General features: G+C 45.8%; 1 protein-coding gene across 1 annotated transcript in view; it reads left to right on the forward strand.

Annotated features, from left to right (window-relative positions):
- Positions 1–12147, forward strand: part of FANCI (FA complementation group I) — a 24121-nt gene continuing 11974 nt past the window's right edge. The window contains exons 1-19 of the mRNA XM_071441318.1: positions 1–213; positions 292–364; positions 908–1038; positions 1444–1600; positions 1679–1736; positions 2167–2208; positions 2462–2585; positions 3497–3582; positions 3759–3891; positions 4100–4192; positions 4688–4824; positions 5602–5782; positions 6351–6438; positions 7593–7723; positions 8380–8450; positions 9137–9251; positions 9638–9760; positions 10851–10919; positions 11967–12068. Coding sequence (XP_071297419.1) covers positions 130–213; positions 292–364; positions 908–1038; positions 1444–1600; positions 1679–1736; positions 2167–2208; positions 2462–2585; positions 3497–3582; positions 3759–3891; positions 4100–4192; positions 4688–4824; positions 5602–5782; positions 6351–6438; positions 7593–7723; positions 8380–8450; positions 9137–9251; positions 9638–9760; positions 10851–10919; positions 11967–12068 — 1998 coding nt within the window. The 5' untranslated portion in view covers positions 1–129. The remainder of the gene's footprint in view (positions 214–291; positions 365–907; positions 1039–1443; positions 1601–1678; positions 1737–2166; positions 2209–2461; positions 2586–3496; positions 3583–3758; positions 3892–4099; positions 4193–4687; positions 4825–5601; positions 5783–6350; positions 6439–7592; positions 7724–8379; positions 8451–9136; positions 9252–9637; positions 9761–10850; positions 10920–11966; positions 12069–12147) is intronic.

Here is a 12147-nt window from a genome sequence, read left to right on the forward strand (position 1 = left end):
TCGAACCCGCGGCCCCGCGGGCAGCGCGCCGGGGGCGGGCGCTGTTCCCCGGGTGACGCGCGGGCACTTCCGGGCGGGAATTTCGGGGCCCGGAGCCGCGGCCCGGCGGTCCCGGTGTTTCCCGGCCCCATGGCGCAGCGCATCCTGTCGCTGGCGGCCGAGGAGGGCCCCGAGCGGCTGCAGGAGGCCCTGCAGAGCCTCCCGGAGGGCGAGGTGGGTGCGCGGTGCCCGCGGGCCGAGCGGGGATGCCCGCGGGCTGGTGGGGGCTCACAGCGTCCCCTTGTCTTGCAGCTGGGCGACATGGTGACCAGGCAGGCCCTGAAGGGCAGGGAGACGGCGGCTCTGCTGAGAGGGATCTTCAAAGGTGGGTGATGTGTGCGCTGCGCTCGGGGGGCTGCGGGCCCAGCCCTGGTGCGAGCCGGTGGGTGCTCAGCAGCACAGGGAATTGTCACTTCTGGTAAGAAACCCGCTGGTCAGGGCTGTCAAAAGCAAGCACGACATCCAAAATACATGTGAGGAGATAGCAAACTGGACTGGAGTTGTGAAGAGCCCGTGGTAAGTGCAATTTGCTTTTGAGAGCCCTTGCAGTAGCACTGAGCTGGCCAGGGGAGAGCCAATTGCCCAGCTGGTTCTTCTCAAAGTTTTGACACTTCCTGGTCTCCGGGTGCAAGTTGAGTGAACCACAGGATGTGGTAACGCGGTGGCCGACTATTTTATCCAATACCTTGTTTCCTGTTCTCTGGGGTTTTTGTTTTGGTTTTTTTATTTTTTTTATTTTGTCAGATAGGTAAAATAGGAAGTTGCAGCCAGGTGACAGTTTATCCCTGCTGATTTCCTGTCGTTTAGCAACGTGTTACTTGCATAACTTTCCTCCCCACTCTTTTGTCCCTCTTTTGCTTGCTGTAAGGCTCCCCCTGTTCCCAGAGAAGTGGTGTCCTCAGGAGACTCCAGGTTTACAAGCACTGCGTCCCACTAGTGGAGTCAGGTGACCTGCATTTGGGCAAGGTGTCTGAAATCATAGGACTGCTGATGCTGGAGGTAAAGCTCCTTTGGGCCGGCTTTCCTGGGCTCTGCTGAGTATAATTTAATATGTAAATTGAGATACTTCACTAAGCCACTGAGGAAAATTAGTTGTATCCTTTCCATGGATCTTCCCTAGGCTAAATTAGCTTGTATTGCAATTGGCTCAGTGTGTGAACTTGATTATCTTTAGATATTTAATCTTAGGCTCAAAACTCTAAACCTATAATCACATAATCTTGATTTATTGCTCTGTTCTGTAAAGAACAGTACAAAACAGAGATCTCAGGGCTGAATTTTCCCTTAAAGGGAGCATTTCCCTGTAAGAAATTCTGTCTTCTGCTGGGTTTTGGTGACAGTTTGGATGTGTATGTGGAATTCTGTGTAGTGCCTCAGGCTCTCTCCTGTTGTATGCTCTCCCAGGCCCGCCAGCTGCCAGGCCATGCATTAGCAGAGCTTGCCAGCCTGTTTGTGGATGTCATTAAAGGAGGCAGCCTGACCAATGGGAAATCCTTGGAGCTGTTTTCCACTGTTCTCACAGCACTGGCCAGTTCAAAGGAGAACCTGGCTTATGGGAAAGGTAACCCCTATCAGCTCCTTCTCTGCAGCTTGTCCTCCCTTCCTCTGCAATCAGCTCCTAAGACTTTTGCTTTTTCAGGTGAACTGAATGGGGAAGAGTTTAAGAAACAGCTGATAAATACCCTCTGCTCCAGCAAGTACGTATGTCTGGCAGGTCTTGGATACATGGCAAAATACTGTGTTTCACATTGTGCTTGGAAAAAGGCATGCCCATGGGCTGTGTGTCCTGTCATCCTTGAATCTGTGCCCTCTGTGACAGTGTCTTCTCTAGCTGGGAAAGCAAAGGAGCAGCCTGTTCCCAGATCTTGTGAGACTGCTGCATGAACTGGTCTCAGGAAGTGCTTGTTTTTATTCCTTTTCTGGCATTTGTTATTAAAGGGGCAGTTCAGAACTAAGGAGATGTGGGTGGTTGGATTGCTGCTGATGATTTCTGGTAGAAATCTGCCTTCTAATTTTAGTATCAGAATGTAACAGGGAAATGGTGACATTGAATAATTGTGTAGGAGGGAAGAGCTAAACAATAATCCAGCTTGCTCTCAATCTTCCAACATATCTTTGTTTTGCTAGGTGGGATCCTCGGTGTGTAATACATCTTGCCAACATGTTCAGGTAATTCTTTTTCTCTTCAACATCAACTTGTGCCATGGTCCTGTCTGTATCCTATTTCATAAACAGTTTGGGGCAAGTACAAATAGGAGGTCTGACCATACCAGGCAAAGCACCATGGATGGTTGGTCAGTGAGCATCCACACCAGATCCATTTGGATACAAAACACCTCTGGGCGTGGCATCGTGGTTTTTATTCCATGTGTGAGTGAGCCTTGGCAAATAAATGTATGAAAAAAAAACTTTGATTCAACAGGGATATTCCACTATCAGGAGAGGAGCTGCAGTTTGTGGTGGAAAAGGTCCTTAGGATGTTCTCCAAATTAGACCTGCAGGAAATTCCCCCTCTGGTCTATCAGCTGCTACTGCTTTCTGCAAAGGTAAAATCTCAGGGGAGCTGGATTTCCCCCAGGTTTAGTCCAACAGAAAGAAAATGTCCAGAGTCATCTGTAGTCTGGATTTTGGCAGGGATGCTGATTGTTCCCAAACCATGCTGTAGGGACACAACAGAACATCAGTAGGTTTTGTTTCCTCTAACTCCCTCTAGACTGAAGAAGCTGACTGCTCAGAGAAAGATAGGATCTTGGTCTTCCTTGTGGGAAAATAAGCAAACCTTTGGGAAATAAGGGATGAGCACAGAACTAGCAGACAGCAGAGAGGGTTGGTTTTTTTCAGTGTGGTTTTGCTCACTCTCTGTGATCTGCATGCTATAATAAAAGCTCATGCACTATGATTGTCTACTGGGTTGTAGTCTGACTTGTACTGGGAATGTGTCATCTCCTGTGCTCTTCTCCAGAGCAGAGACTGCCAGGGACATCTCTGCCCTTTAACAGGGTGATCTGGCTCTTTTCCTTGCTTCATTTGTGACCAAGTTAATGCCAAAATGATCCAAAGACAAATTATATGTGTGTTATAGAGGGTCATTTGGGTCCAAAATGTATTGTTAGATTTAAGGTTAGGAATTTGAAAGCCTTCCCAATTGATTAAAACATAAAGGATCCTTTCTAATTAATAACAACTTCAAAAAAAAAAAAAAAGACAGTCAAAATACCTGAGAGCTTGAGTTTCTTCCAGCTATTCTATAATGCAGTCAAAAGAAATAAGTGCAGTCAAAAGAAGTATGAAAACTGGAAATCTGGAAATGAGCCATAGAGGAGTGCTCACCTGCCTTAGCAATTTATGGAGGGAAATGAAGGCTACCCTGAGATTTGTGACAGGTGTGGGAACTGAGTATTGTTATCTGGGATACTGCAGGCCCTGCAATGGCTTCATGTAATGTCCTGCCTTGCAGGGCAGTAAGAAGACTGTTTTGGAAGGAATCATCAGTTTTTTCAATCAGCTGGATAAGAGACAGAAGGAAGAACAGAGGGTTCCAGAGTAAGTTCTTGCTCTGTCACCCCTCTCTTTACTACCTGGGTATTTGTAGTCACACTGCTCCTGCCCAGGGCTCCTTGAATTTGAACACTTAAACCTTGTACAAGAACATCCTTCTTCATCCATAAGGAATGATTTCTGGCTTGGGATGGCTTGTTATTCTCTAGTAAAACTTACAGGTCAGTGGACCTTGAGGTGGCCACAATGCCCCTGGACCAGCTCCGCCACGTGGAAGGCACCGTTATCCTCCACATTGTTTCTGTCATCAACCTGGACCAGGACCTGGGTGAAGAGCTAATTAGACACCTGAAGGTATGGCAAAGATGGAGCAGCCATTGTTCTGGTTTAAAAACTTAATTTATTATCTGGACAAGGGATTTAATTTTTATGATTGCAGTCATGTTCTCTTTAGCAAGTGCTGTGATATGTTTGAAGAGACATGTGCCTGATGGCTGCCTGAATTTCCAGGGTGTTTCAGTAAAGATAACAAGTTTTCTCACTGCTCCTTGCTGTTTCCTAGACTGAGCAACAGAAGGACCCTGGTAGAGCCCTGTGTCCCTTCAGTGTGGCTCTTCTGCTGTCAGTTGCTGTAAAACACAGACTGCAAGAGCAGGTATGTGCTTGATAAGCTTGCAGAGGGCTTCCATGGGGATGCACTCTGCACTCCCTGTAAAGGAAAGGAAGCATAGTTAGGTCAGAGTTCCATCAGAATTAGGCTTAAAATGGTTTCAGGATGCTCGTGGGTAGGCAATTAGATCATTGGTATGCTGTACTTTACTAAGCACTGTAAAAGACCTCAGAGCAATATCACAATTTTCCAGAGCAGTGATTCCTGTGGGTTGGTATTGTAGGATGAGAAGAAAAGCAGTCTATTTTTCTAATGTTTTGGCTCTGTGATGGCCACATGAAGAGCATCTGGCAGCAAGTCACCCTCCTTGAAGCACTTAATGAGACTGGTGTATTTGTCCTGACAAAGAAGTGAGTTAAGATTTTTGGCAGGCTCTAGTGGAACTTGTGTCTGGCTGGTGCTCTTACTGGAACATACCCAAGACTATACAGGTCCCATTTCAAAGATCATTTCCTCACACGTAATGATTTTATGTTCCAGATATTTGATTTCTTGAAAACATCAATCACAAGAAGCTGTAAGGACCTGCAGTTCCTTCAGGCCTCCAAGTTTCTGCAGGATTTGTTTCCTCAACAATATGATATAACTGCTGTCATTCTAGAAGTGGTGAAAAATAGGTGAGTTGCTGCCACGTGCTGCAGAACATTCAATGGGCTTTAGAAGTGGGGAGAGTTTCAGCTTTGTTAAAACACTCTGGGATGCTAAATACTTCTGACCATGTGCTGGTAGGGATCAGTGTCAAAATCCAAAGGTTTTATCCCAGTTTTATATTAGCGAATTAAAAAAAAAAAACCAAACAACATGCGGCGGTATAAATCTGCTCCTTCTACCTCAAATCTCAGGCTCTGGTGGTACAAAGGACTAAACTGATCAGGGCCTAATCTGCAGTGTGAGTCATGCTGCTGGCTGTAGTTTGTGTTCTGATCAAGGGATGAGGAGTAGGTTCACTGTTTAATCTGGTTTACTACTTAGTCCTTTAAACATCCTGTGGGATAGCTCTGGTCTGTCACCAGTTGTCCTTTAGTTTGATGGGAGGCATTCCTCTTCTCTTTTTCTCCAACTTGAAGATCTTGACATCAGTGCATCCCAACTGTAGCCTGCTGTTATGTTCAGGTCAGACCTGAGGGCATGTCATTCCCAGTGGTGAGGGAACCTTTGGGCTGGAAAGGAATTCTGATGGAGAACCAGGACTGCAGAGATGTGCTGAGCACCTGTCCCTCAGCCTAAGGACACTCACAGGGTTGTGAGGGCTGTCATCTTCCCTGATGTCATCAAGTGTCTCTCACTGCTGCTTTGGACCCTGGAATGACGGCAGAAGATTTTACCTCAGCTCTAATCCAAACTTTCCTATGACTAAGTAGTTTCTTTCCTCATCTATTTCATGTTTTCCTCAGTGCATTTGGTTGGGACCATGTTACTCAGGGCCTGGTGGATCTTGGCTTCAGCCTAATGGAATCCTATGAACCAAAAAAGCCCTTTGGAGGAAAAGCTGCTGATAACAATTATGGCCTTTCAAAAATGCCAGCCCAGCAAGCTTGCAGACTGGGAGCAAGTATCCTGCTGGAAACATTTAAGGTAATGTAGGTTTTGGAGAAGGTTTTTTTTTTTTTTGGTGGGAGGAAAACAACTCTGTTCTTATTCTATCCTGGTAAATGGTGTCGAAACCTTGCTTGCTATATCCATTGTGAGTGTTTTGCAAACAATACTAGATTTTGTCTCCTATTTGACCCTTTCCAGCCATCCTCATGAAGATCTAATTCTAATCTGTTCCAGCTGTCATGGTATTTGTGTAATCCCTATTATTATAAACTGTATTACAGTTTCCAAGAAACTGCAGAGGTAGAGATGGTAGAGAAATTCAGAGGTACAAATAAAATCTGACAAGGTGGGATTGAAACCCATTCATCCCATAGATGACTGGAACCGTTGTGTTCTGAGTGTACTGTGTGTGCCTTGATGTGCTGGTTCTGATTGTCCTGGGATGAAATCTGAATCAATCTGTGTGGATTTAGCTGAAAGGGGACTTCTGGTGACCATCCTTCCTTACCTGTCAGATCTGGATTTGCTTTGTACTGTACAATGCCTGTGCTGTGAAGTACAGCAATATCTTAAAGGTTTTTATTTATTGTTCTTCCTTATTCAGGTTCATGAGCCCATCAGAAGTGATATTCTTGAGCAGGTTCTGAACAGAGTCCTCACAAAAGCAGCATCTCCTGTCAGCCACTTCATAGGTAACAGAAAAGAGAGAGAGAAATATGCTTTGCTCTGTGGACAGTCTCAACACAGCTCCTCAAAACTCATTATAGAATCACAGAATTGGGTTTGGGTTGGGTGGGACCTTTGAAGGTCATCTAGTCCACTGCCATGTAATGAGCATGAAGATCTTCCATTAGACCAGGTTACTCAGAGCCTCATCCAACCTAACCCTGAATGTTTCCAGGGATGGGACATCCACCACCTCTCTGGGCAACCTGTGCCAATGTTTCACCACCCTCACTGTAAAAAATTTCTTGTTTATATCCACTTTGAATCTACCTTCTTTTAGTTTAAAACTATTAGCCCTATTCTTATCACAAAGCTACTGATAAAAAGTCTGTCCCTATCTTATAAACCCCATTTGAGTACCAAAAGGCTACAACAAGGTCTCCCCAAAGTTGACTTCTCCAGGCTGACCAACCCCAATTCTCAGCCCATCTCAATAGCAGAAGTGCTTCAGCCCTCTGAATATTTTTGTGCCCCTCTGGACCTGCTCCAGCAGGTCTCTGTCCTGCTTGTGCTGAGGACCCCAGAGCTGGACACAGTACTCCAAGGGGGCTCTCACCAAAGTGGAGTAGAAGGAGAGAATTCCCTCCCTCAGCCTGCTGGCCAAGCTGCTTTTGATGCAGCCCAGGATGTGATTTGGTTTCTGAAGCACCTGCTGAAGTGACCTGAAGCCTAGAAAATCAGTTGTTCCTTCTCCTCTGACTGAGGTATCAGCTGCATCAGATTGCCTTGTATTCATCACAGGTGAAAAATATGTTTGCAGGCAGTTGCCATGGAACAGCTGACGCACAGAAAATCAGAATCATCAGTCAGTTGCCTGTTCCACGTTCCCAGCCTTGCCTTCTCCTCGTCCTTGGGCTTGGGAGCCACTGGGGCTCCTGGGATGTCAGTGCTGCAGCCTCTTCCCTTGCATCTCAGTGCCCTCTGCTGGGGTGAGGCCGTTCAGCTGGGCTGGGAGCATTTTTAGTGCTTGGTGTCTGCAGCAGACTCGGTTTGTCAGTGACCTCTCTGTGTCATGGAAGGTCTTTGATTAGTCTGTAATTGTTAGTTCTACAGACATCTTCTGCTGAGGCTTTTCTGGCCCCTTGGCATCAGCTGTTCTTTTTGTCCTTTTATTTTTCAGACTTGCTGTCCAATATTGTTATGTCTGCTCCTCTTGTGCTTCAGACTTCATCCTCCAAAGTCACAGAGACCTTTGACAATTTGTCCTTTTTGCCCATTGACACAGTGCAAGGGCTTCTCCGGGCAGTACAGGTAAAACTTTGCATTTCTCCATGGGTCTCCTTGCTACTTCAGTTCCAGTGACAGCTCTGGGCCACAATTACATACATGATCTGATAACCCTCCTCATGAAATAAGCCTTCATTCTCTGCTGTGGGTTGTTTGGTGTAACATGGAACTGTTCTTCAAGCATGGATTTGCATGTGCCCTCTAGCAAAAAGCATATGGTGTGGTCTGGCACAGTACCAAAACTGCTCTGTGCTGACCTTTCATCTGGAAGATGCCCAGATGCTGCACCCTGTAGAAAACTAAGTCCACACTGTTTAGCTGAGCAGCTGTAGCTGTCACATTGATTTTTCTCCTTCCAGCTCCATGTCAGTGTTCCTCTTTGCCTGGGCTGAGATACTGCCCTGGTGTTTTAGCTTTCATCTGTTTTGTCCAACCTGGGGATATTTTCCTAGTTATTTTCCTAAGCCCTTGCACTGTGTCCTCACTGACCTGCTAAGGTGTCTCACTGCCACAGCTCTATGGGTTTTCTTGTCTATTTTAAAATGTTTTGGTCTTCCTACTGTACTGATGACAGTACTGGAAATTCAGGGCCAGATGGGCCTGAGGAAGATGAGCTCATATGCCCCAAGGGCTTGGCATGCCTTAGTGCTTTTCTCTCCAAAGGTTATTTTCCTTTCCAGCCTCTGCTCAAAGTCAGCATGTCAGTGAGGGACTCCCTGATACTTGTTCTCCAAAAAGCTATCTTTTCCAGGTAAGCTGGGGAGAGGATTCTTTGAAAAAATTTCTACAACTCATTTATGGTTTTGGAGCAGAAGTATTTTTTTATTTTGGGCTGTCTTCTTACAGTGTTCTTCCCATAACTGGATAGTGACATCTCCTGTCCCTTTAGCCTGGAACTGTGGTACAGTCACAGCTCCACTGAATGGTAACAAAAATCCCAGCCCCCATCTGAATGAATGGGATTTGCAAGTTCAGAAAGCTGTTGGGAACTCCAAATACATAGGCAAAATTAAAACCAATTCCACAGCTAAATACATCCAGGGAGGGTCTGGATGGAAGACTTGGTGTTTCTGTGAATAAAGCAAAACACCAGGTTTTTATTAGGAATTTTCCAACTCTGAGGTCTGTGACATTCTCCCAGCTTTCAAGGGATATTTAATACTTAGGTCTTGGCCTGGTCTTTTCCTGAGTGTGAGCATTGTAAGACAGAAAGGAGATTGAATATTTTGAGAATGTAGAGCAGGGGACTTTCCAGCAACCTGCCCAGCTCTTGACTGTTTGGGACTGTACTACCCTCTTGGGAAATATAGTTGTACAGGGCCCAGTCACTCTGTATTTGTGGCCTTTTTTTCATTGCTGAGTTGATATTTTATGTGCTTCTGAGCTTCTTGCTTCCACATTTCCTTACATAACCCTCTTTCCTGTCCCAATTCCCAGGCAGCTCGATGCTCGTAAAGCTGCAGTTGCTGGCTTTTTGCTCCTGTTAAGAAATTTTAAGGTTCTGGGCAGCCTGTCCTCTTCCCAGTGCAGCCAGGCCATTGGTGCCACTCAGGTAAGCGCTGTTCTGCAGTCCCATGTGAGACAGGCTGGTGTCTAATATCCACTGTTTGAAGCAACTCAGAAGGGAAGTGTTCCCCCAGAATGGAAATACAGCTTTAGTAAGGATTAGTCCTGGAAATCCAGCAAGGATTTCCTTCCTGTAAGGAAAGCTTTAGGAAGTGCAATGTGCAAAGAGAAGCTGGCCTAGAGATGTTGCTTCTCAGAGCCATTCTCACAGCACCAGTGCTCTGGGGAGCATTCCCACTGCTCCATGACAGTGATGAGGAGCCTGGCAGCACAAGGACTATCTCAGTGATTGTTCAGGGGCCAGACCCTTATCACCTTGTTCCTGTGTTGTGATATTGTAACCAGTATAACGTGACTAATGTTCCTTCTCAGGTCCAGGCAGATGTTCATGCCTGCTATAATTCTGCAGCTAATGAGGCCTTCTGCCTAGAAATCCTGGGCAGCCTGAGGCGATGTTTGAGCCAGCAAGCAGACGTTCGACTCATGTTATATGAGGTAAACATGGTTTCTTCTGTCTCTTAAACAGCCACAAGCTCTTCTGTGGTCTGATTCTTCTCCAGCCTCAGGTAAATAACAGCCATGTTACTGTGAAAAACAGCCTTTCAGCTCAGTTTTGTTCTTCATGGGACATGTGTAACATGTTTTCACTCCTTCTGTTGCTGTTTTTTTGACCGTTATGCACCCAAAGACACGTTGATGTATCTTCTTCAGCTCATGCATTGTTTAAGAGCAAAAATATGTCAAAGTCTGTCTTGCTGTGGTAGGGCCTAGGGAATGGGAAGGATGTTTGATGCCCTGTGAGGAGGAGTGGTATAACAGGCACTGGGCAGATGTGGAGCTGTTGAGAGTTAATTATGGGCTCCAAAGAAAACCCTGTCTGGAGAGTATGGAGAAACTTCCTTAGAGACTGCATCAGGGATCTGTCTTTTCTCCTCTTCCTTTCCAAGCTTCTGTAAAAACTTGGCTGTCCTTAGGTCTGTTGTGATAGGCCTGTTATAAAGGGCCATTTTTGGGTGCATATCTTAGGCTGTGTTATAACCATGGGATACCACCTTGAGGAAAAAAACCCTGTACCAGTCAGAGAGGTTTTGTTTCCTTCTTATCTTGGGTTGGATTGACCTTTGATGAGCTGCAAGTTCTGGGTGTATTCGTCACTGTTGCTAGAAAACTTGTGCTTGCTTTATCCATCCACTGAGTTTTCTCAGTCTGCAGGATCTGTTGCCTCCTACAGTTTCCCCACGGGCTTGTTTTGCCTTTGAAGCAGGGTTTCACAGTTTGAAGTTGGATCTTGTGCTTGTGTTAAATAGCAGTGAAAGTCACTCTGGGCTTGATGCCACCGCTGCTAGGGAGATACAGCTTGTGAGAGGGCCCCTGTGAGGAAATTCATACTTTTTCTGATTCATACCTTCTTTCTGTGGTGCCTTTGCTTTGCCAGGTATGGAGTTTTACACTGAGCACATTGTTACTTCCTCATGGTTCCTTGCGGTGCCAGAGTGTCGTTGCAGTCTGATGACGCCAACTTCTTATGCCTGTGGTTCATTTTCTCTGCTGTGTCAGCCAACTTGTCCTTCCTTCCTGTCTCCAGGGTTTTTATGATGTCCTTCGCAGGAACTCCCAGCTGGCCAGCTCTATAATGGAAACACTTTTGTCCCAGGTAAAGTCCTGCTCCATGGCGGGGCTGCAGAATTCTGCACTTCCACCAGTATGGCAAACAATTAAATATTGGGGAAGTTGTTTTCCCTCACACTGGAAGCATGTTTGGGTGCTGTGACACTTCCCTAAGGAGGTGCTCAAACCCCTGCTACACTGTGAGAGCAGACTGGGTCAACACCTGGAGACAAATTCATTTCCTGCCATAGGGTGGAAGAGGAAGGATCTCTTGGAGCTCTTTCCAACCCTTCAGTTCTTAGGTGCTGTGGAAAATGTGAGCCCAGAGAAGTTCTTTGTGCTCTCCCTGTTCCTTAGCAGTGCACAGCAGTTACCCTCCCATAGTTCCCCAAGGATATGTGCTGACACAGTAATTATTGTTGCTGTCTTCCCATCGGGAGAATACCCAAGTCCATGTAGGATCTGGGAGGATTAACTCATCCCCCAGCAGTGTTGCTCATGGCAACAAGACAATCACATTTCCTCAATTCATTGGACAGGCAGTGCTTTATTTGAGACAAGTAATTTTCTTCCCTTTAATCATCCAAAGAGTTCATGCTGACTAATTCCAGCTTTCCCATGACTGTATAGGGTCTGGTAAAGAACATGAACAGAGCCAAGACAGCTTTTGGGTAACAGAGGGCACTTAATAGTAAGTTGGTGTAAAGGTGTAAAATTTTATAGCATCATTATGTATCTATAACTTTCAATGGCAGCAGCAGCTATTGATCCTCACTGTTTAAAGGAGGGGTAACACTGCAGGTGGGGTGCAAGTGATGTCACTTGTTGAGGCAACACAACAGCAAGTGGTCAGCTAATCTTGTTTTAGGGCACTGATGTGTCCTGGCTGAGCTACAGGAGCAACTCAAGAAGGGATTTTAATCACCAGTAGAGCAGATGACATGGCTCATGTACTTGTACAGTCCCCTTATCACAGTGCCAGGTTTTGCTCTCTAGAATGGGGTACAAAGATGATTGTGCTCTGTTTTCAAACATCCTAAGAGGCTCAGTTACCAAGTAACTGGTTATTTTTATTTCTTGTTTTCTGTGACAGATAAAGCAATATTACCTGCCCCAGCCAGACCTCCTGCCTCCACTCAAACTGGAGGGATGTATTATGGCTCAGGGAGATCAAATCTTTCTGCAAGAACCACTGGTAAGAGCTATATTGTTTGGCCACAGCTGCAAGCTCATCTGTTACTAGCATTCTAGTTGTCCTGCATGAGCTGAATACC

Source organism: Agelaius tricolor, unplaced genomic scaffold (assembly GCF_023055355.1).
Source record: "Agelaius tricolor isolate 1412-34295 unplaced genomic scaffold, bAgeTri1.0.p SCAF_16, whole genome shotgun sequence".
NCBI lineage: Eukaryota > Metazoa > Chordata > Aves > Passeriformes > Icteridae > Agelaius > Agelaius tricolor.